Genomic DNA, 25,046 nt, shown 5'->3' on the forward strand with positions numbered 1-25,046 from the left:
CAAATGTAAATGTATTAAAACAGTTAAAACATTACAAATTGAAATTTGAAAGCAATGTAAAGTGTTATGTCTGATATTTAAACTGAGTTTGAAGTTTTTCTGTGATGCTCCACAGGTGCGATACATTTCTGATTTCTTCAAAGAAAGACCTCCCATCTGTGAAGATGCTGAGACCCCTGAGAACGAAGAGACGGAGCGCAAACCCAGCCTCCAGATAGCAGAACAGAGTAGGAACAATCATTACAACTTCCCCGGCTCAGTATGAGTGACCTTCAGGCTTCTAATGGGCTGCGACCAAACCCCTAAAACAATCATAACCACTGGACAGGCTGCGTCACCTCTCTGTGCTGACCCTCACCGCCCCCCCACCCCCTACCTTCCTGTCCCAGAGGCATCATCGCAGCACCTGCGGCCCCCAAAATGAGTGGCACTGACTACAGACTCCCCTCAACAGGAGGATAAATACCCCCTTACATTCCTGTGTGTGTGCGTGTGAGTGTTAATGTGTGTGTGGTATCACATGCAGTATTTCTTTGTTTGTAGAGGGTCGGACGTATTTATACTTTGATTCTTTTATATAATAAAAACTGCCAACTTTTTATAAAGCAAAATAACCCTTAAACTTTACAACCTTTATTTTGCTTTATTTAAGAATATTTTATTTCTCACAATAAATGTTTCATTTTATTTTCTACCCACAATGCATCTCTTTTCATATCAGCTGTTGTCAGATTGGACAAGCAGCAAATGGCAAGAGTCCCACACAACTGCCACCGCTAGAGATTTTAAATGCTGCCAAGCTGGACTATGTTAGCTATGGGATTTTTGCTATTGTTCTGTGAAGCTTGACCAACATGGCAACTGTTGCTATGTCAGAATCCATGGACGTCGGGACATGGATAGGTCCATCTTGCATCAAAATGCAAATTACAGTGCCTTTAACCTGTTCTTATTCAGAGCCATGTGGATGAAAGTGGGGGGGGGGGGTTGAATTTTAAAGGAATGGTAATAACATGATAAAATAATGATAAAATCCTGTGCTGAGATTTTATCATTATTCGACAGATCATTGTTGGTTTTTAAGACCTGTTTAAAGACATTTATTACCACACCCTGTGGTGACAACTTCATTATTTTTACGAGGCGCCATTTGGAAGCAATCAAAGTGAAATATACGCCAATAGTGTTTTTTCTCAGCCCTCTAACAAATCCTTTAAAATGCTTCAGAAGTGGACTGCATTGTGTAATTTTGTGTTAATAGCTTTTTTATTTTCTGAATAAATACCACTAGCTAACTATTGCATAATTTTAGGCATACTACCATTTTTCAGCTTTTTTGTTTTTTAAAAAAAATGTGAAGTTAGAGGGCAGTTAATGTTGGAAAACTACAGCATGAGCAGTTATTCTCAATGTGGCTTTGTTTCTCGAAGGGCAAATAGAAACGTGTCTTGCTTAATGCACAGTTAGCATCAAGCTAACATGGATTATACGCAATGCTAATGAAGGCATTAGCGGATTAGAATGATGCTAAGGATTACAGATAGCATCATGCTATCTTGAATTTGCAGGGTTCATGTTCCTGGAAGAGCGTGTGTAGCATTAAAATATTTCGGTGCAGTAGCGATAGGTGAACGTTTTGGTGATGTTTTCAGAGCCCGGGTGGCTGGTTCCGATTTTCAAAACTGAAGGGAGATTTCAGATATTTTTCTAAATTATTGAATAGTGCAATTGTTGAGGTGTACACACATTATTTCAGGGTGTGTTTGTTGTAAACTGGGGCTTTGTAACTTACCGAACTTGTTAAGAAATTCACTAGATTAAAAATGAGTGGGAAAACTCATAGCACTCAACATATTTACATGGACAATCCTGAAGGATTAAAAACGGCTAAAGTCTCAAACAGGCTAATTCCTCCTTTTATAATGGCTTTTATATTGTGGTTAAAAATTACAGTCCTCCTCTCCCTTGAAGACAGTCTGATCTTGTATCAGTGAAGAATCCTAGAAATGTAGCCCTTTAATTTGTTGTACGTTCTGAGTTTGATTTTAGCAAAATTGTGGTGAATCTGGGTCATGGTTTTTTGCGGGAGCCATTACCTGCCGGAGACGACTGTTATCTTCACTGTGAACAGGTTTCTCTAGAACAAAGCGTTTCACTCCAAACCACTCTGAGAGACTTTGATTACATCTTTAATTATTCAAAAATTTGGAACAAAGAATGGATTTCCACTTTCAGACTAAGAACAAAATGTAGCTTTTTGCTAAACACTGTGCGATGTGCATGAAGGGATTTTTTTTTGTCATGTAACTACCAGTATAATATATCCATCCTTCACTAATATTATTATGATTTCATAACAACAACCAAATGTATTTTATTCTTTGTCATGAATCATATACTCATCTGTGTTTACCTTAAACCAAACTCTCTGGGTTCTATGTGCTTCACAGTAAATAACCACAGCTTCAGTAAATTAACAAAACCCACAAGTTCTGTTTTTAAAGAAGCTGACAGTGTGTTTCTTCTGATTTGACCACTATTTGTGCCTTAAACAGAGCCTAACTGTGCACAGAGATGGCTATATTCTGCATTACAAGAATTGCACTATGTCCAAAAGTATGTAAACATCTATAATTACTAAATGTATCTACTTTAATGTGCACCCATTTGAGACAGAGTCCCTGAACATGGGCCTGAGGGTCACCACAGTCAATGACCCCACAAACGTTTGGCTACGTAGTGTGTAGAGGAAGTTATCGCTGATGTTTTAAAAATTGGGGAACTCTAATTAGACTTTGCATTTTGGTTTGAATGAAAAATGTTTCCAAAATCCATTGTTCAACTAATGTTTACTAGATATTCTTTCACTGATGTTTTGTTCTGTCAGCGACACGTTACAAAAATATCACAGTGTAGCTACATCACATTAAACACTATATTATCTCTACGTATCTTCTTCATATTCCATCAACATGTACTAGATATGGTTTTAATTCATATTCACATCCATCTTAATGTCACCTTCACACTCTTCACACACACACTTCACACATTTGTGCACATTAAACTATGAGCCGAGCATTTCACAGATTCAGCGCTAGCTGCATGATTTTTAATGGACTCTATATTTACTCAGAATGAGCGATATTTCTTTTTTTTCTCTCTCCACTGAACAGAGTCTCTCTCTGTTACTGTGGTGTAGCTGCTGAAGCCCAAAGCCTTAAAATAGAGCAGGGTCCATCAGGACTGGGGAAATGCATTTATTATCTGTCCAAACCGAATGTGAAAGATTCATTGTATCTGTATTTTTTTCCCACTTGTTTACATTGTTTTTGCCGTTTAGGTTTTTTTTTAATTTTATTTTTTTGTTTGTTTTTGAATTTGTAAATTTACCCTCAATAACCTGATCATGTTCGTTCTCAGCTTTCTAATGCAGAGACTATTACATTACCCTCCACTCTCTCTGTCCTGAGCTCTTGGAATTGCAGCAAGAAACAGTTCCACGCTGAGGAAGCTTAAAAAAATAAACCACGTTTTGTTATAAAAATAAACCACACACTTATTATTGCATTATTACAATGAAACAACAACAAATCATCAGCCAGTGCTTCTCCTGGTGCTGAGCGTGTGAACCAGACCCTGTCTTTTCCTTTTGGAAAATTTGAATATTGAGATTTAAATATGTAAACTAAACTTGTGTTGTTCAAACCTGCGCACTGCTTTGTTTTCTTTGAAAGAACATGTGGACATAGCATTATATTATATACAACTTTAATAAACAAGGATTTGTTTAATCGAACAATACATTCTCATCGATGCAAAGCACAATAGCTCCCCCTTGTGGTTCGGTGCCTAAATGTGAGTGAGTATGTGAGAAATAGCACCACTTATGGTGCTTTAAAAAGGACTGCGCTGCATCACGGCAACATTGGTCCGAATAGGGTTCCAGAGCTGGGATTTTAGCTATTAACCTAAACATTTTGTCAGAAATACAGACCAAACCTGGCCATGTCCGAGAAATAAATGAGCTACCTCAGTCAGAAATGTCACCTTCCTTCAAAACAAGTGCTCAGGCTCCAAATTGACTTCTGTAGTGTGTTACATAAAAAGCCTTTAAACTAGTTACTTTCATTTGTGGGAGATGTGAGTGACTCCACTGAATGTGTTTCATCTTTTATTCTGTGCCCCTGATTTAAAGCTAAGCTTCTAAAATCAGACAGACCCCAGTGCCTACAGACCTTGCCCCTCCCACTGCAGCAGAGCAGGGACATCACTACTGTGTCATTACTGGCCTTTTGCACACATCCTATATAATTGTTATATGTATTTTTATGTTGTCTGTAACTACTGTATAATGAATAAAACATATTTACTTACATGAATAATGTCGTTTTGTTCTCCCAGCTGGAGAATGGGTCTTGGCTACATTAAAAATACAAAGATGGTCAGATAAGAGAATAACTTTCACATTGTTTGATGTAACAGTATAAACTTGAACTTTTACCCTGGATGCAGGATAGTCAAGGGCAGCAGTGACAACTGGAACTAGTAATTAGTTACATTTTATGGCGGGTAGAGAATGGACAGTGAGAATTAAAACAAGGCGAAAGGATGCTGACCTTGTCATAATACCATTTAAAGTTGTAATCCAGCTTTTTCATGTGTAGCATTTTAATACACACGTCTAATGCTAGTGGTGTGTTGTTGTCAGTGATAATCCTATCATTACAGTGGCTGCTTGAAAGGATGTAGATATGGAACGTTTTAAAAACCAGCTATGGGCATGAATGGGTTAACCGTATTGAACCAGTATGTTACATCAATAGTTCTTTAAGGTGATGTTTGCAAAAATCACAATTTGTTTCCACACCATTTGTTAGCGCTCTGGTTTGTTTGTGTGCTGGAAAAAAGCTCCAGTGTTTGTACACAGCCCCAGCTCCACAAAAGGGTCTTGGTCCGACACGGCGTCCATTTTGATTCCCTGGCTGAGCCACGACTGAGAAACTGCATCTGCTCAATAGGTGATTAGTTTTGGCTCAGACGCTGATGGTGCCCCAGCCCTTCTAGATTATGCTGACCTTACACTCATGTGCAGCTGCTCCCTGATTTTATGGCGATGTAAGCTGTGCAGACTGTATGTCTGTGTGCGCAATATTTGGCCTTTCCAATAAAGTAGGTGTGGGTGTGTTTTTAAAGCCCCAGAATGTGCGGTGTTCCTGTTATTAATCCCCTGATGGGTTTATGGCCAACTGTATTGTGTGGACCCTCCTTTGACTGATGGACATATGACGTCCTGTCCAAACCAAGCACTACAGCGTTTCATACAAAGAGCCCGCGGGGGTTCCGCTCCCATAAAAATCAGGCGTCAGTCTCAGAGAGCCAGAGGTGTTTGTATTGATTTAAGATGGAGCCCTGCTGTTTCTCTGGGTGACTGAAATACTGCCTTTCTTTCTCTCACATAATAATCTAATGACGTCTGCCCTGTGACTTAAACCATGGCCAGAGCACGTTCCCTTCAAGCACTGGACATGACTCACATCATGAGTTTGACCACTGAGAAAGAAAAAGCAGGTGCGTTTGCAATATAACTATTGTTATTGTTTACTGAACAGGGAGAAACAGTGTCATGTGACACACATCTGGTAGGGCTTGACAGTGCTGACCCCTTGTGGCAGAAGTCGTTATGTTGCAGCAAATCCGTATTGCTTCCAATGGACAATAATTTGCAAAGATCAGAGACCACACTTTATTTAATTTCCTGATTAAATGACCATCAATTATTCATTTCTGTGGAGTTTAGATGTTGCATTAAAAAGAGGAAAAGAAAAAAAAGTCTGCAAACCTGTAAAAAAAAAAAAAAAAAGTATAATCAAAACATTTAAAAATGTGAGCCCTAAAAGCCACACTAAAAGTTCATCTTTAAAAGCAGATTCCTCACAGCTGCCCGTGTCTATACTTCCACTATAGCCCCTTCCACACGTCCACCGTAACCTGTACATTTTCTATAGTTTACCCTGAGGAGCTGTATCTGTGAATGCAAACACTCACATGGATTTTATCCCTCTAGCTCCCTAGTAAAAGCTCATATGTGAATAGAGCTGCTAACATCCCAGAGAATTTGCTGTATCTCCTGCACGTGCTGCAGAGGTGCCGCCCCATGCCTAAAGCACGCAGAGCATTTACCTGCTGTGAGAACGCATCCGACACCGAAAATCTTCCACTGTTTGCTGCATGTGTAAAAAGAGATTGTGAGATGACGACTCAAAGCGAAACTGTTTGTCAAAGTGTTAACAGTGTTCGGGAATGTTAGAATCGTGAGAAACAGAAAATGCAACCGACTCCTGAGACTGGACGCTGGCTGTGACGCTGGAAAACCTTGAAAAAGAAACTGAAAGCAGGTATTTAAAAAAAACATGAGGAGCTGTAATATAATCAAATGAAACACTGTGTAATATTTAAGTGTCATTTTCTCTTAAATACTGTCGCTGTCCAAAGAAAAACATGTATCTCCAGTTTTATCAGATTACATCATTGTGTGAAAACTTCATGAGGAACGGACCAATAGAAATGCTCCGAAATCATTTGGAAGAACATCTTTTTTAATTTGACTTCCGTTGAAATTTAAGGCTTTGACGTGACATGTTTTTCTTTGGAAAGCGACAGTAGGTTTTTCAGTGGAGACTAAATCTAAAGGGCGGCTGTTTGCTGTGATTTCTGAACAGTTGCGTTTACAAGTTATGCAACTGCCAACCGAACACATCCAAGAACTCTGAGATAGTTGTACAGTAGCTTAAAATACCATTACTGCTGTAACAAAACCTTGAAACTGCATTTTATATTACAGTGTGTGAAAATACCAACATCCCTTAACAAAAAGTGACCATTCATCCACCCACTCCTTGAATCCTGGAATCAATGGGCGCATGAATGACTGATATTATTCGATCAATCAAATCAAGTCAGAGCTTCTGAGCTTCAAGGTTTTGCTGCAATAGGGACGACACCTTAAGTGTGAGCACTCTACATTCTGCTTTAACAGTTGGCTTACACTAGTTTTCTAGTTACAGGAGGTGAAGTACAGATAGTGGGCATAACTCTAGCTTTTTACAGAAAGGTGTAAACAGTGGCATGGAGTGTATGAAAGGGAAAGTCAATGTGAAAGAGTAAATACGTATGAATCTTCTCCGTTGTTAGAAAAATTATGCAAATACAAAATAGTAAAGTCATACTGAGTTGTTATAGTTGAACTGCCCACTGACGTATGTCCGTTTAGGATATGCTGGTAATCCGAGTAATGTAGAACAGCCAAATATAGGTCCATTTTCTTCTCTGGTAAAAGACAGTCCAGTCCTGTCCAGCAGCTGTCTGGAAGATTCTGTTGCCGTTAGTTCAGCCTCTGAAAACGTTAAAATAGTTCCCAATGCATTTCTAAACATCCTCTTCACTCTGTTTCATGTCTGAAGAGGTTCAGCAGGGGTTTCTTCCGATGGCTAACCACTGTAGAACCAAAAAGAAAGGAAAATCGTTAGAATAATAACAAGCTGAGGCTTGTAAACGCACACCAGCCACTGCTTCTTTTCCAACGGTTGCTAACAGAAATCACCAGAGCAGCTCAAAACACTTACACTGTTCTATAGTGTGTCTAACATTATTGACTCTACTGATAATGAAACACATCAACTCACCAATACGCTCAGCTTGGCCACAGCCCTGCAGCTGCCTGATTGGGTTAGAGAGCTGTCAGTCACAGTGGCTGCTGACAGGCTTGTTAAGCTGTGCCTCAGAGGCAGAGCTGTGGTTTGTTGGACGCAGCTGTGGTCAAGCTCACGGTGCAGCTCCGAGGGTCAGTGGGCACACACAGAGGTCCTGAGCAGGCACTTGGTGCCTGAGCCCCACTGCTTTTTGGGACGGAGCCAGTGTGTTGCTGGATAGGGAGGGTGGGGGAGGGGGCGCGTTGTCTCCCACCCTTTTCACTCCACAGAGCGGAGTGCGTCCTGCGAGGACAAACAGTTTCACTTTGTGAGAATGAGGTGGAAACAAGAGCGACAGATAAATAGATACACCTAACATGTTGATTTAAAATGATGTTTCATGGATTTGTTACAGCTAATGGTGCCCCCTTGTGGAGAATGTATAACCTGCTAAATGTGAGCAAGTATGTGAATAAGTGAAGTGGCATTTCCAGAACTTCCCTGTGGAAGGCACCTGTGATATTAACTTTACTGAGAAATGAAATGATGTGTAGGGTCTGACCTAGTGCTGAATAGGAGGAGAGGGAACGCGTGCCGGGGAGGAGAGAGGCCGAGCAGGGGCAGGAGGAGGAAGAGGAGTAGGAGCAGAGCCTGGAGATGCAGTGTCTCGGGATGGAGACTGAGAGGGAGAGCGAGTCTTTTCCTCCTAAAAATACAAACACAAAAAGAGGGAATAGTAGCAATTCAAAAGTCGTGAAAGATTTAGATGCTGTTGATCTGAACGAGAGGGGTGTGTGTGGTTTTTAGGAGTTCCACATGTCTCCACGTAATCACACTGCATTTTTTCTGTGTTGTGTAGTGTGTGTGTTGTTTACAGACAGGGTGCACTGTGTACCTGGGAGGGGCTTTTGCGGTGGCTGGGTGTGTGTGGGTGGGGGAAGGGAGAGGGTGGTGAGTGGGCTTCTCTGGAAGTGTTCCTTCGCTGGACCGGTGAGCCATCCACTCCGTTTCCGTCAGCTGACCTGGGGCTTGCTCCTGCAGGAGACACGCTCTTCTACCAGGTCAATGAAAGGAGAGGAGAGATATTAACCATAATGTATAAACAATAATGCAGACACATGTCCTAATTTCTATAACGTCACTGTACAAATAAAAACACAAAAACACAGACATCACAGAAGGAAAAAAAAAACTTAAATTTCAATGGAACTCACTGTAAAAAGATTTTATTAAAAAGTCATTTTAGAGCATAACTCCAAGTCTTTAACTGTAACTCTTTTAAAGGCTAAGCACCAGTGATATGAAAGTGTCAAACAAACAAATACAGTGGAATTTGAGTTCCTAACTTGTGTTTATTGAGAGTCAGAAAACATGTTATTTCTTACTAATTGAAGGAATAAGGTTTAAAAGACCGTTGGTCCCCCCCCCCCCCAACGGTGTTCGGAAACTCTAATAGGCGTCTTGCCTGTGACGTAGATGGTGGACAACAACTCTAGAAGCTGCACTTAATTTAATGCAAAATGAGGAAAAGGTGTGTTGTTTTTGGCTGCAATCATTCAATGTACAGTGGGACATCTGCGCACAAATGGCCCAAAGATCCCAAAATATCCAGAAAATGGACTAAATTTGTCAACTTTAAACGGGCACTTTGGAAAGGACCATCCGCTCACTCCGTTATCTGTAGCTCATTTCACTGGCGCTTTTCCAACAATATGGGCATGTAAGGACACCAACGAAAGGTGTTCAAGAGCCTCTGTAACATGGAGGTAAACAGGGTGAGGACACTCACTTCGTCTGTTTTAGTTGGTGTTAGTTAACGTTAGCTTGACTCGCTAAACTCGGTGTCTCAGATTATACTCGGCTACGTAGCTGCATTACGGAGGTTTATAGTGTCGGATGAATTCGAGTTCGACTTCGATCACATTTACAAGAATAACGGTACCTCTACATTTGAGTTTAGCTTATTGCTAGGCTATCATCATGAATAATGTTGGTTATTTAGTTAGATACTGTCATAACAGTCAGTCATAACGGTGTTTTACCGCGGCGTTGTTCAGCTGTTGTCCACCAGTGACGTCACGGTCGCGTTCAAGAATTTCCGTAGAGAGCTCGGGTTTTTCCGTCAATTTAATAAAATTGTCAGTTTTAAAGCAAATTAATCTGCTATTTTCATTTTAATTCATACTTATATCTGTCAGTGACTACAATAATGTGAAATATTCATGGAGGTCCATTAAGTGGTGCTTAGCCTTTAAGATTAGAGTATGCTTTGTTGGGAAAAGTTAAAGTAGAAAAGTTTATTAAAAACGGTGTGTGGTATTAAAGTGTGTTACTCTAAAAGGACTTTTATTTTAGAGTTTTTAATGCTAACAGACAGCAAGGTCACTGCTGGGATTCTGTTGTGAGCTGTGAGCAGTGAAAGCAGCTAACTGCAGTAGCGCCTGACTGGGGCATTAAATATAGACACAATGTTGATGGTAGGCCAAGGCCGTGGAGAAGAGGAGGGAACAAAATAATCAGGCCATACCTCTTTAGCGCTGTCCCGTCTCAGACTGTCCTCATTTTTGTCCACTTCACTTTCCTGTGGGGAGCAGCCAAACATCATCAGTTACACGTCTTACATCATGTACTTACTGTGAACTGTGGCTAAACTCAGATGAGATTTATTTGATCACACAAACACACTCTGCAGTGCAGACAAAACTTTTCAGAAGACCAACCCTTTGTAAAATTAATAAGTCACCGTGTACGTGTATTCAGGGAACTACATAATAAACCTGTCATTAATTTACTTATTCATAATCTACAGGGTGATTAGTTCAAACTCTAACAATCCACTCTTAGAAGTACCTCACAGTCATTACAAAAAAGACACAGTACCGAAGTTTTCATACAAAATGACCCCTGTGGTCACTCTGAAAGTCTTCAGGGTTAAATGACTGATTTCCAGTGCGTATAAAAGGTTTACTGCTAGACTGGTGAATCACTGTGAAGTGTATAATTGAGGTCAGGATGTGGTGTAGTGTTTGTGTGGAAAACTGCAGCAGTGGTCTAATGCCACTGCCCCATCATCATTATGACTGTTTATAAGTGTATGTGCGGTTGACTGGGTGTGTGTGGTTTTGTGTGAGACAGCATTACCCGGGGTGTGTTAATGCTGGCTTTCTCTGCTGTGTTGCTCCTCTTGCTGTCAGTTTCAGTCTCTGGAGGGCAGGTCAGAGACAGAGGAAGCCTCTGGCCCAAAGACTGACCCATCACGGACAAGTCCGCAAAGCCCTGACCAACACACATCAGAACACTGACCACTTCATGCAGTCATTTATAGGAAAAAGGACTTCACATTGCACAACTACATACAAGCAGTCGCATGTTGAAAATAGGTTTACACCATTTAAGGTGGAACGGAAAAGAAGCACTTCACCCCAGGCTTATTTTTGAGCTCTGAGTCATAGTAGTTTTTCTTTTACAGTTATAAACACAATCAATTAAATCTGCTTCCCTCTTCGGTTTAAATCATTAGCTCTGTCCCAGTCCAACAGTCTTCACTGACATTCTGCTCTTTGAATGTGACCAACATCATGCGAGTTTACATCATTAGGCAAGGGAAGTAGTGCCCTTTCCCCCTTAACTCTAAAATTACACAGCACCCTGTTCAGGACGTACAGTACACACACTTCACCACTTCACTCTAACAGTCAGTGGAAAGCTGAGCATAAATTAATAAACAATCCATGTGGCATAGTTCTAAAATAAAGCCTAAAGCCATGCAGCCTCCATTTAGTCCACTGACTGATGGCCCTGTGGGGACTCCCAGCTCGTTCCATAAGCGCACACACACACACACACACACATATATATATATATATAAAACACAAAATCAATAAGAGGCCACAGACCAGGGCTACATTACACAGAGCAATTCACACGGCAGAATGCAGAGTTTATATAAGCAACACATCCCAACTGTCCCTAATGGAAGTCATTCATCTGCACTGACACTGAGGTAAACGACCAGAGCTGATACTCACCCTGTTTGGCACACCATCTAGAATAATAAAGAAAAAGAGGTTGAGCTTTTATTTAATTAGATTACACACATTCATATGTCACCACATACAAGCGTTTGATCTTTGCCACATTATGACTGATTTATTAACAATCATAATGTCACAGTCAGAGGAAGACATTGTGAATTTTTCCTTTACACCTTTATTATCTTTAGAAACTGCATTTCAATGAGAGGGTAACAGTCACAGAGTCGGGGTAACAGTGCCCAAGCAGCTGCACTTCAGCCTGCAGTAGCATGGTAGGTTTTTAGGGCCGAACCGAACAATTACACAGTTCCCACGTTACAGACAAGGACAGAGAAATTAAACAAGACACGAATATACCTCTAAGATCCACAGATTCGGGGTGAGTGAGATCATCTTTAGGTGCCAGGTGTGGGGGGAAGGGGAAGGCTGCTGGGAGGGCCATTAGACCCCCTGCCCCCAGGGACAACCCCGAGGGATGTGGCGTCATGGGGAACCCCGGGGCATGATGGGAAAGATGCTGAAGCTGCTGTTGCTGCGGTGTGGAGACAAAAACATGAACTGTGTGAAAAGCAATTATGATTCTCTTTATCGTCCTAGGTTCTTATGAATATCCATGATATGTCTGAACTCTATTCTCCACCAGAGGGCAGTGGAGAGCCTGTGTCTGTTTTAACATGTTGTTTTTTTTAATTAAATGAAAGAGAAAGACTACCGCCACCGTCTAATGGGACCTGCACAACTGGAAGTGGCAATAAACATCCAACTGAAGAACATTTCGCAATCTACACGTGTTTATAAAACATTCAACAGCAGTTTGTGAGTTTACGATGTAACAAACTCAAAAATAACCTCATATTGATAACACTACAGTATTTTATATATATATCCACATATGTATACTGATAACAACAATATGTCTAATAATATCACACAGAGTGTATAGTTTATCCAAGTAATGCATGGATGAGCAGAGCTTGTGTTTGGTGGCTTCACAGATGGATCATTGGTCAAGCTGACACTACACTGACAGGATTTGGGGAAGCTTATACAGCATCATGGTTGTGATTGGTGAGAGCAGTGCTGCTGTGGTGTGATTGGTGTAGGAAGAGGAGGAGGTGACTGACCCCTATGATGGCGTTCAGGTCAGCCATGCTCACATGTTTGGACCTCTCAACAGCCTGGGCCACCTGGTGCTGATGCTGCATAACAAGCAGACACATATACACACACACACACACACACGCATGTATTAGGATGCACATAATCGACTACCGCACAGCGCCAAGTAGGTCAAATCCTCCCTTTAACAACTCAATACAATAAGTGAGACCCAGAAAATTGGATTCTGTGATAGTAATCACCAGGTAATGTGAATAAATCTGTTAGTCCATTATCTGTTCCTGAGAAAACTCCCCTGAAAGAGCACCTTTAAAAAAAATGTAAATCTTTTTCCACGAGCACTCATTCACTCTTCAAAGCATTCAATAGATACCAAGTCCCCATCTGCTCAATGGGATCTCACAGCATAATAATTGACACATTTCTCATGACCTATCATAGCCAAAGTATTTGAAATATTAATAATAGAAGTCAAAGGGCAGCTGTTTCTATTGTAAGTGCATTTTAACCTCAAATATATCTGTCCTTGTTTAGGTTCCAGGAAAACTATCAGATATTCTACTGAAACACAATGAAAAAAAGACGTGCACAAATTCTATATTATGTTTTATTCTTAAGCAGATGCAGTAAAAATGAATATGTATCATCTCTCGCACAACAATAACTCTTATCTTAAATCTCCACACAGGCTCTGACTTTGAAGCAGAGTCCAGAATATTTTTTTCCCCATTTAATGTTGAAGCATGTCTATGAATTTTTTGTTTTTCAAATTTCACACAAAGAGCTTCCAAAATGTCATAAAACTGCAGCTGAAAGAAATCAGTGCAGACCCCCAGTTTCATAAAAACAATGTAAGATACTGGCTTGATAAAATAATAAGGTTTTCCATGATATGGGCTCTTTAATATAAATATAGCCCAGCGGCAAAGTCTCGACACATCACACGTGTTTACTTGACTTCAACTCAGTCAAACAAACAGATTCTCTCTGGGTCGGGTTCGACTGGGGTTTTTTTCGGGGTGTAATAGCTAGAAAATCCCCAGATGCTGTGTGTGTGCCTGGTAAAAAAAAGCTGTATTAAATATTGATGTATTAAAGGGGTGGAGGTCAGACTGTTGATGACCAGTGATCTTGTAAATAATTAACATCTAAATAGCCCTAAAGGAAAGGGGGGGGGGGGTGGCAGGGGAGAAAGGGGTGTTCATAGGAACCACATTTTAATGTTGGGCTATGATTGGTCGTGTGTGTAATTCGGTGTGTGTGTGTTTTCACCAATAGTTTTGCTCACTCACCTCTTGGGACAGGAGTGGGATGATCTGAGTGCATATAGCACTGAGCCGTTTTACAATCTCCGCCTGCAGGGGGAAACACACACACACACACACACACACACGGGTCAGAGAATATCCCATCAGCCAGTAGAGGACATTGTAAATATGACAATACTACCAGAATTGTCTTATCAGATGAAAACCCAATCATTTGACTGAGGAGGCCTGAGATTTGCATATAATCGCATGCATGACAATTACACAAAACACACTCTCCAAATTAAGTTATTTTAAGCTGTACTCATTATGGAATCATATGTTCTGTTGTGCACAAACTCCATGCTCTGAAACAGCTGCACAAGCCTAAACGGAGCCTCATTCGATACCAAATGTCAGCTAGAAGATCCAGAAAATACCATCCAACATCAGAACCCCTCTAGACTTCACTAATGCTCATCCGGATGAACACTGCCAAATACTCACAGAAATGTATCAGCACAGGTACGACACCAAATGAAGAATATACTTCCTATCAATACTGAGGCAGCTGTCCAAAAACATTTGGCCAGAAGAGCAGTCTTTTTATAGGCTTTTGAAAATAAAACCCCAAATGGAAAGCCCCCTAGTGGACACTTTAATACTCATTCAGTTCATTCAACTGTATTTAGTGACACACAGAGCATGAATCAGTGCCTCAGAGTCATGGGGTAGATGTATACACTCCATCAAACCTCCACATACACCTTCACTCACAATACACTGAAACAAAGCAAACACACACACCAACATAGACACACACACCACCAGAGGCAGTTCCACAGCTTTTCCACTGTGACCCACATACACCCTCAAATCCAGATGGCCTGGAAAAAGAGGAAAGCACCAGGGGTCTTATCTGGATTAGCCCACTCTGTATGTTTGTGTGTGTGTGTGTGTGTGTGTGTGTGTGTTTATATGCATGTATTAAGGTTGGCCTGAATAATTAGAATATTCAAGAAGTCATTTGTTATGTTTTTATTTATTCAGCGTTCAGCAGCTTTGTCGTTGTTCAGGCCCAAAACTGAAGCCTAAAATAACCTTCAGATAGAACAGTGATTTTATACATGAAAAATGTTTTAAATAAATTAACTTACGGCTAAATATAGTTGAATGTCTCGTTAATTTAATCCAGGCATCTACATCCATTTTCCACATTTAAAAGAGTAATAAATGTGCCTCATACAATTTCTTTCTACATATTAAACAACAAGAAAACTGTACAAATATGGTACACCACAGAGAAAAGACAAATATTGTGAATTATCTCAAGCTTCCTCTAAAACATCGATAGCATCTTCCACCATAATCTCACTGCACAACTCAACACACTTGGAGGAGAACCCTAATGCACAAGTTTTGTTATGTACAGTGACTAATAACACAGAATGTTTACACGCAACAGACCTAATATCTAATATTTTAGAAAACCTACCTGTTTTTGCATCTCGATGTTTAATCCATAGGACATCTCATAATACTGTGCAAAAAAAGAAAAAGAAACAAAAACCCACATGGTTTATAAATACAGAGTAAAGAGAATATACCAATATGGATAATTTGGTATGGTTCTTAACTGTGAAGGAGGAGTATGTGAGTGTTTGAGTGAATTTACAAGCCTCTTAAATGATATTTCTCATCAACAAGAACACAAAGTATCATTGATTCAAAGCACAATAGCACCCCCTTGTGGAGCCGTCCCTAAATGTGAGTGAGTATGTGAGAGATAGGAATTGCAACACTAAAGGGCCACTAACAGCAAATGAGTATGTTTGTATGTGAGTGAGTTTACAAGCTAAGTTCCATGAGGTGCTTCGGTTTTAAAACTATGAATTTAATTTTTAATTCATTCATTTTTATTCCGTGTTTATTCTAAAATATACTAAATAAATTATCCATAAATTCCCGTACTCTTCATAATGGAACATGCAGTTCCTATGTGTTTTTTCCCTGACAATAGTCTGATAATATCCAGAGTATCCTCACAAAAGCTTATTGGGACTCTACCTGACGAAATCTGTCACAATAACAGTAAATATTGTCACACTGCCCACCTCTAATACGCTGTGGAAATGGGTTCTGATTCCAGTCCAAATGAAAATAAGCCCCTACTCTTCCCTCTACCCTTCCCTCCTCCATTCAGCAAATCAATGACGCGGGGAAAAATGACCTTGTTTTGCAATCTAACGTAATGGTTGAGTTAATGATTACTCCCTGGTGTTACCACAGGAGAAATGTGGCTGTAAATTGAAAGACACTATCTGGAATTAGAAAGGGCTGCATCATTTATAAATAAAACAAATTGTACAACCATTAAAACATGGGCTGTCTCAAGAGGGAAAGGGCTAGGGGAAGTAGAGGACAGATAATCACTGCACAAAATGATGTATAAACAAATTAAATCATCTTAGGTCTAGTCAATATTTGTCATTTCAAGAATATTTCTAGATAATGTTTACTTGTTTTATATCAGTTCATCTAGAGACACTTTCTTTTTCTATTGGTAGATGTGCTTCAAACAAGTAAGAATGATCGTACGGTGGAATTTGTTTTAAAAAAATCGAAGTATTCTTCATCATAACATCAAAAAGAACTCCTCAATACATTCACAATATCTGAGTTTTCACTTGAGAAGTGTTTTTTACTGGGGTTACTTTGTTCAGAGCAGGGCTGTTTTCTTATTTACTTCTTCTCATAACTGCCTTTATGGGTCATTCACAGTAGAAAAAAAAGGGGCACTCACCATGATGTAATGCCTGTGCATCTCTGTCTTCTCAGTGGCTAGTTTCTCACATTCTAGCTTCAAACTGAGAAAGAGAACATACAGAAGAAAAACTGCTCTCAGAACTGCCCTCTTTTATTGCATGTCACAGTATATTACTTTGCAGAAACCTGCTCAGGGACATGTCATATCGTTATGGCTAATAGCACAATAAGATGTGGATGATCTCAGATGTAGTCGGCAAAATGGTGACGTATTGTATGCTACTCCTTTTATTGTTGTGTATATGTACAATAACACACTCCAAAAGCTTGTAGAAACCCTTAAAATGAGTAGACGCTGCTACTTTACCTTTTGCGTAATCCACAAAAAGAAACTAATTAATTGAGATGATATAGAGCAGTGGCACATTATTATAAAGGCAGCAGTGGAATTTTTTCTTTGTAATGATGGCGGATTCAGTACCTGGAATGGTGTTTGTGGTCCAAAACTAATCATTCAACACTTGTACCTGATCATGTTAATTCAAGGGTACTTTGTGATGTTTACCATTTTAATCAAAAATCAGAAAATGGTTCCTCACCTTTTACAATCTCTCCAGTCAGTCTGTATGCTAGGAACTAGATCTAATGTGTTTATGAAACCCTACTGACCTAGTGTCAGTGAACGAGTAAAACATGCTAGGCTTCCTCTCTCTCTCTGCTCACTGCAGAAAAACCACATCTGGAGGTGTTTAGACAACGAAAATCATGAAAAGAGCCGAAGATATTGCTCTTTTCCTGCTCCAGGTGGGTAAGATTGACTTATTTTTGCTGTTTCAGATTATTTAAACTGGAACTGACTGTAAATTTGGGTTTATTTGGGTGCAGTTTGAGTGCTAACTGCATGAAAGTAAACACAGTCTAAAAATGCTACAAAACTAAACAACTCCAGTTACAAATGAGTTTCTGTGGTAATTAAACTGTGAATAAAACCAACAAGTTCAACTTCTGCACTTAGATAAAGTCTTTTGTTTTTTACCTCAAACATAACATTCCACCTTAAAAGTCATGGAGCTTCTGAACGTAAACAAACCAAAGTGAACAATAGTTCCCCTCAGTTGTGGACGTTGCCTTTATTGCTAACATATCTTCACAGAAATGTTCCAAAAGAGTTGAGGGTTTTACTTCAGCAAAGGGGAGCAGAATACTTATTGACACCCTTCATTTCAGAAGACATGTTGAAGGAGTGTCCACACATTTATTTATTTATTTACTTACTTTTATTTTACCTGTGATTTTAGCTACTATCAAAACATTTAGCTGCTGTATGGCATTCTGTCACAGACTGCGCTAACAGGATCACTGGTTAATAGCTCAAATCAGGTTACAAAGTAGCTTAGCCCAATCATTCAAGTCATCTTACAGCATTAAGTCTGATTTGAGACACTAAATCTTATTGGCTTAGCATAGGTGGTACACCCTGCAACTCAGGAATGAAGTCCTGCTCTTATTCTAGAAGCTAAGCTAGTGGTTGGCCAATGTTGCTGCTTCTTTAGCTACTCCGAACCCAAAATTAACAGGGTTAATAGATGCCAATCTGTGCTATAACAAGCATGTGCTTGCCCGCACCATTCCAGTTTAGTAGCATTGTGTGTGATTAGTGGGAAGCTAATGGGTGAATTTAGTCACAACTTAATTAGGAAGAAAACTGGGTTTTATAAAAGTAATAATAATAGTATGTAAAAACTAATCAATAAAAATCCAGATGTATTATTTTTGGCCCAGATCCCATCTGAGTGAATGTTGACTGCGGGCACCGGTGTACGTCTGCTAGTGAAGATGACCTTAAACAGACAGACTACAGTCAACAGCACAAGCTAAGTTAGCTTTCTAGCTAAATGCTATTGTTAGCCAACATTATCAATGTTAGCTTGTTAGTGGCAGGGATGAGAATATTAGTCATATTGAATTATTAAAAATATTTACTGAATTTTATTATTAATAATAATGATTAATAACAAGTGTTCTCGTCATAACATAGCACTACTGTAGTAAGATTACCATAATAAAGTGAGTTGAGGAACCCCTGCTGCAGAAAGAAGTCCAGAAAAAGTCTGGAAAATCATGTCTGAACATGTCCAAAAATGTATTGATTAACGGAATAATCGAGTAGCCACACACAGCACATCAACACACTTGATTGAAGGTATGACAAGCGTTAAAATGTCACTGATTTATTATTGTATTTCAAATATTCACCTCCAGAAAGCAGCTACACACTGCAGACATTCAGACTGGGCTTCATCTTTCTATCTAATACCTGATCCATCCAATGTGCCAGAATCAAGTCAAAGCATGTTTAAGACATTTCTAGTATAATGTGTTCCCCCAAAAGACTTCAACAACCACTTAAATGTTCAGAGAGTGATGATATTTTAAGTAAGGAGTGCAAGTGCTCACCTATGGTACTGGGCCTGGAACAGCTGGAACTCCTCTTTGATATGGTCCAACGTCTCCAGCACTGTGAACTTCATGCCAGCGTGTCCTGGCACCAGCGGAGCCTGAGAGACATAAACAGGACAGCTGCAATATGACTCAATACACTGAATATACAACAGTGGGAAGTAAATGGAAAATCACTAACGTTGATTGTTATTAAGCAATAACAATGTTTTTATAGTGTGCCGCTGTGAGCAATCACAGATTCAAGCAGCCGCATTCCAAATCCAGAGAAAAAGTTAATTTCAGGTTATGACAGTGTTTATCAGCTCTGGGTGTGTTCATTCTTGGACCAGACCAAAAAAAAAAAGGCATGCACCAACAACATGGGTTCCTCAGAAAAACGTACTGTGATTTATTATATCATCATAAAACTAAATATCTTCATATTGCCCTGGCAGCACGGGCAAAACCCAGTTTTAAAAAGAATCTACAGAAGTCTCTTTCCTGTTATTTTTATAATTTATGACATGTTAGGTGTCACAACGCAGCGCATAAAACACAATCTGCATGTTCTCCGACTTCTCTGGACTTGCCAAGATTCTAGTCGAGTGTAAATAGAGCTCTGTTCTATTCATTGCAGACTGCAAATAATGAAGCTAACAATACAATACCCCTCCCTGAACAGTCACGGCATTGTTTTCATCAATCTTATGAAACTCCTTACAAGCCAAATCATGGCCTTCAATAGCATGTTCATTTTAAATTAAATTAATATTTGACCCAACATTAAAAAAAAGCATACATGGCCGTCCCTCTCCCCCGTCACTACTGCATAGTTAGTCAATGCAGGAGTCTCTTTGTTTACATAAGAGAACTGGGCAGTTTTCATTAGTGCCCGAACAATACGTTTTGTCACTGATACAATGGTGATTTTTAAAGAGCTTACAATAATAACAGATAATGATGTTACACTACGAGGGAACGTTTTTGCGTGGCTTTGCGGAATCACTGGGTGCAAGCCGGGAACACACCCTGGAGGGGGCGTCAGTCCTTAACAAGGGTCATACAAAATTCACTAAAACACCTATGGACAGTTTTGAGTCGTCAATCCACCTGCCAACATGTGTTTGTGGACCATTGGAGGAAATGGGAGCACCTGGAGGAAACCCACACAGATACAGAGAGAACACACCACACTCCTCACAGACAGTCACCCGGAGGAAACCCACGCAGATACAGGGAGAACACATCACACTCCTCACAGACAGTCACCCGGAGTAAACCCACGCAGATACAGGGAGAACACACCACACTCCTCACAGACAGTCACCCGGAGTAAACCCACGCAGACACAGGGAGATCACACCACACTCCTCACAGACAGTCACCCGGAGGAAACCCTCGCAGACACAGGGAGAACAAACCACACTCCTCACAGACAGTCACCCGGAGGAAACCCACGCAGATACAGGGAGAACACATCACACTCCTCACAGACAGTCACCCGGAGTAAACCCACGCAGATACAGGGAGAACACACCACACTCCTCACAGACAGTCACCCGGAGTAAACCCACGCAGACACAGGGAGATCACACCACACTCCTCACAGACAGTCACCCGGAGGAAACCCTCGCAGACACAGGGAGAACAAACCACACTCCTCACAGACAGTCACCCGGAGTAAACCCACGCAGATACAGGGAGAACACATCACACTCCTCACAGACAGTCACCCGGAGTAAACCCACGCAGATACAGGGAGAACACACCACACTCCTCACAGACAGTCACCCTTAGGAAACCCACGCAGACACAGGGAGAACACACCACACTCCTCACAGACAGTCACCCGGAGGAAACCCACGCAGACACAGGGAGAACACACCACACTCCTCACAGACAGTCACCCGGAGGAAACCCACGCAGACACAGGGAGAACACACCACACTCCTCACAGACAGTCACCCGGAGTAAACCCACGCAGACACAGGGAGATCACACCACACTCCTCACAGACAGTCACCCGGAGGAAACCCACGCAGATACAGGGAGAACACACCACACTCCTCACAGACAGTCACCCGGAGTAAACCCACGCAGACACAGGGAGATCACACCACACTCCTCACAGACAGTCACCCGGAGGAAACCCTCGCAGACACAGGGAGAACAAACCACACTCCTCACAGACAGTCACCCGGAGTAAACCCACGCAGATACAGGGAGAACACATCACACTCCTCACAGACAGTCACCCGGAGGAAACCCACACAGACACAGGGAGAACACACCACACTCCTCACAGACAGTCACCCGGAGGAAACCCTCGCAGACACAGGGAGAACAAACCACACTCCTCACAGACAGTCACCCGGAGTAAACCCACGCAGATACAGGGAGAACACATCACACTCCTCACAGACAGTCACCCGGAGTAAACCCACGCAGATACAGGGAGAACACACCACACTCCTCACAGACAGTCACCCTTAGGAAACCCACGCAGACACAGGGAGAACACACCACACTCCTCACAGACAGTCACCCGGAGGAAACCCACGCAGACACAGGGAGAACAAACCACACTCCTCACAGACAGTCACCCGGAGTAAACCCACGCAGATACAGGGAGAACACACCACACTCCTCACAGACAGTCACCCGGAGTAAACCCACGCAGATACAGGGAGAACACATCACACTCCTCACAGACAGTCACCCGGAGTAAACCCACGCAGACACAGGGAGAACACACCACACTCCTCACAGACAGTCACCCGGAGGAAACCCTCGCAGACACAGGGAGAACAAACCACACTCCTCACAGACAGTCACCCGGAGTAAACCCACGCAGATACAGGGAGAACAAACCACACTCCTCACAGACAGTCACCCGGAGTAAACCCACGCAGATACAGAGAGAACACATCACACTCCTCACAGACAGTCACCCGGAGTAAACCCACGCAGATACAGGGAGAACACACCACACTCCTCACAGACAGTCACCCTTAGGAAACCCACGCAGACACAGGGAGAACACACCACACTCCTCACAGACAGTCACCCGGAGGAAACCCACGCAGACACAGGGAGAACACACCACACTCCTCACAGACAGTCACCCGGAGGAAACCCTCGCAGACACAGGGAGAACAAACCACACTCCTCACAGACAGTCACCCGGAGGAAACCCACGCAGACACAGAGAGAACACACCACACTCCTCACAGACAGTCACCCAGAGGAAACCCATGCAGACACAGAGAGAACACACCACACTCCTCACAGACAGTCACCCGGAGTGGGACTTGAACCCACAACCTGGAGCTGTGTGACCAAGAGCAAAAACTGTATATATATATAAAAATGTTTTTTATATTGCTATGTGTTGAAGATATCACCATTTGCTTACTGTTCACCAGCTTTTGAAAAATTAGGGGATTTTTAATTCTAACTTAAATGATTAGTAAGAAGTTTGACATTTTAAATGCACCGTTTAAAACTGGTTTACGAACAATTCCTAAAAGTGCAGGCAGATATTAGGTGAAGAAGCCATATTAATGTCAAGTTTGACATTTTAAAACGACTGTTTTTATAGATTTGACCTACTGTGGATATTATAGATATAGACTACGTGTAGAGCTCTAATTCACTACCAGCTCAAACCAAAGGCATTACCTCTGGTTCAAATGAGTCAGGAGTCAGTGAAGCTACTCTTTTAGGTTGCAATGCTCCAACTCTTTGAAAGTTCAAAGAGGATCACATGCCAAACGCAGGTTTTGGGTTCAGAATTTAAAGTAGACGTCTCATCTAAGCATGCCTTAAACTACCCAGCGCACACTGGACAGCGTCAAAGTAACTTAGCATTACAGTCACAGCATCAGCATACCGTCTCATGTAAACAAATATGGAGAACTGCCTTCAGCAAATACACATTTCCTACAACGCAAATAGGAAGCGATGTAACACCATCCTGTCGAGTGCCAGGTGATCTTTAGCACAGAGACGGTGTATGTAGATAGTGCTCATAAAGAGGAATAGTGGAGAAGGGTGTAGAGCAGCTGCAGGAGCACAGGGAGCAGCTGCGCTGGAGAATGGGGCAGTGCTGTGGTCATACAGCTGCTGAGAAAACAAGAGGGTCATTACACACAGGCTACAGACAGTATGACAAAGCACTGCATTATCACCCAGCCCTCTCCACACACTGCCGTCCTGCAGCAATACAGCCATCTATCTCAATGTTTTACTGTGTCAGGCAGTTTTAGTGCAGGAGAGAGAGAGAGAGAGAGAGAGAGAGAGCGCGCAAGTGCAAGGCAAGAAAAAAAAAGATGAGAAGATGAGAGAGGGGAGAGGAGCGAGAGATGACAGAATCAGAATGAGGGTGAGAGAGTGAGAGAGAAATGCAGAGGAGGTGGGGGAAAAGAGTGAGACCAAAAGGGGGAGGAAGGGGAGAGAAAAAGATGAGTAAGGAATGGATAGAAACAGATGAGTGAGTAAGGAGACGGAGGGGGGGGAAGATACACAGAAAATACAAAGTATGAGAGAGAGAGAGAGAGAGAGAGAGAGAGACAGGGAGAGATTGATTGATTGAAATGGTAGGAGAGAGAAGTAGAGACAAAAAAGTGAATAAGAAAGAAAGAGTGCAAGAGATTGGAGGAGAAAAGGAGTGGAGAGAGAGAGAGAGAGAGAGAGAGAGAGAAAACAAGTGAGGCAGGAAAAGCAAGAGAGATGACTGAGGGAGGAGGGAGGGGGAGGGAGAGAGAGGCAGGGAGGGAGGAAATCACAGGGCCGTGAATAACTGTAGGCACTGCTGAAATATTCAGCACATGGGCCACAGATACAGCAGCAGACGAGCCTACAGGAAAGGTGTGTGTGTGTGTGTGTGTTACATGTGTGATCGCATGCAACACACAAAGTGTCCCCCAGGACTGGACGCTGGCAGGAATAATAGGATACTAAATGAGATAAAGCGGTCAGGACCTCATTGAGAACTAGACTACAACGCCACCATAGGCCTCAAGTCTCTTATTAAAAAGACAAAAGCACAAAGTGATATCAGAGATTTTGACGACGGTGTTACAGTGTTGCCTCAGTACAAGCCGATATTGCATGCTTCCCCCTGATTGATCCATCACAGGGAGGCGGATTCTAAAAAAAAGACTATATTTACTCATCTCACATTGGCAAGTTTCACATCTCGTTTTAACGTCACGTGAGTAACCACCACAGCTCCTGATATTGTGACATCGGTGACCACCGTACACCTTTTATAGGCATCACGGCTATAAGTAGCTGGACTGTAACAGCTTTTGTGTTTGGAACATTGCTGTGACTGTTTAATTGCATTTAGATTTCAAGATTTTTTTGGTTGTTTTCACACCCCTCTTGCTGATGCCTGGTGTTGAGCACGGTGACCTCAAGCCTGTAACTGAATGTAACTGAATGTCTGTGTCAGAAATGACTGCACTCTGCTGATCTCTGGGGTGAGTACTCTATTGTTTGGACAGTCACGGCCTAAAGGATAAGGCCTGTTTTCAGAGGAAATAACATAAATGTAGAATGGTTTTGGGTATTACAGTATGTGGTCCATGAAAAATAATAATATTTTCATATTTTAGCATCCTTTATACACCCCCCCCCCCTTTCTCTTTATTTCTCTCCCCCCTCCTTCTCTTTCTCTCCCCCCTCTTCTCTTTCTCTCTCCCCTTTCTTTCTCTCTCTCTCTCCCCCCTTTCTCCTTCTTT

The 25,046-nt window shown here is 41.5% G+C and overlaps 2 protein-coding genes across 3 annotated transcripts in view; one reads left to right on the forward strand and one right to left on the reverse strand.

The window, feature by feature from the left end:
• The window catches only part of LOC136677858 (phospholipid phosphatase 2-like), a 36,187-nt gene extending 32,085 nt beyond the window's left edge, over positions 1 to 4,102 (forward strand). Inside the window, exon 6 of the mRNA XM_066655532.1 lies at positions 116 to 4,102. Coding sequence (XP_066511629.1) covers positions 116 to 265 — 150 coding nt within the window. The 3' untranslated portion in view covers positions 266 to 4,102. The remainder of the gene's footprint in view (positions 1 to 115) is intronic.
• A 1,680-nt stretch (positions 4,103 to 5,782) lies between these two features.
• The window catches only part of LOC136677857 (transducin-like enhancer protein 1), a 28,487-nt gene continuing 9,223 nt past the window's right edge, over positions 5,783 to 25,046 (reverse strand). For both annotated transcript variants that reach the window (XM_066655531.1, XM_066655530.1), the window contains 13 exons: positions 19,315 to 19,415; positions 16,895 to 16,958; positions 15,587 to 15,631; positions 14,137 to 14,199; positions 12,850 to 12,924; positions 12,083 to 12,257; positions 11,720 to 11,736; positions 10,833 to 10,967; positions 10,219 to 10,272; positions 8,587 to 8,745; positions 8,254 to 8,397; positions 7,686 to 7,994; positions 5,783 to 7,497 (listed from right to left, as the gene is read on the reverse strand). In XM_066655531.1, coding sequence (XP_066511628.1) covers positions 8,254 to 8,397; positions 8,587 to 8,745; positions 10,219 to 10,272; positions 10,833 to 10,967; positions 11,720 to 11,736; positions 12,083 to 12,257; positions 12,850 to 12,924; positions 14,137 to 14,199; positions 15,587 to 15,631; positions 16,895 to 16,958; positions 19,315 to 19,388 — 1,005 coding nt within the window. In that variant the 5' untranslated portion in view covers positions 19,389 to 19,415 and the 3' untranslated portion in view covers positions 5,783 to 7,497; positions 7,686 to 7,994. The remainder of the gene's footprint in view (positions 7,498 to 7,685; positions 7,995 to 8,253; positions 8,398 to 8,586; positions 8,746 to 10,218; positions 10,273 to 10,832; positions 10,968 to 11,719; positions 11,737 to 12,082; positions 12,258 to 12,849; positions 12,925 to 14,136; positions 14,200 to 15,586; positions 15,632 to 16,894; positions 16,959 to 19,314; positions 19,416 to 25,046) is intronic.

Source organism: Hoplias malabaricus, chromosome Y, assembly GCF_029633855.1.
Source record: "Hoplias malabaricus isolate fHopMal1 chromosome Y, fHopMal1.hap1, whole genome shotgun sequence".
NCBI lineage: Eukaryota > Metazoa > Chordata > Actinopteri > Characiformes > Erythrinidae > Hoplias > Hoplias malabaricus.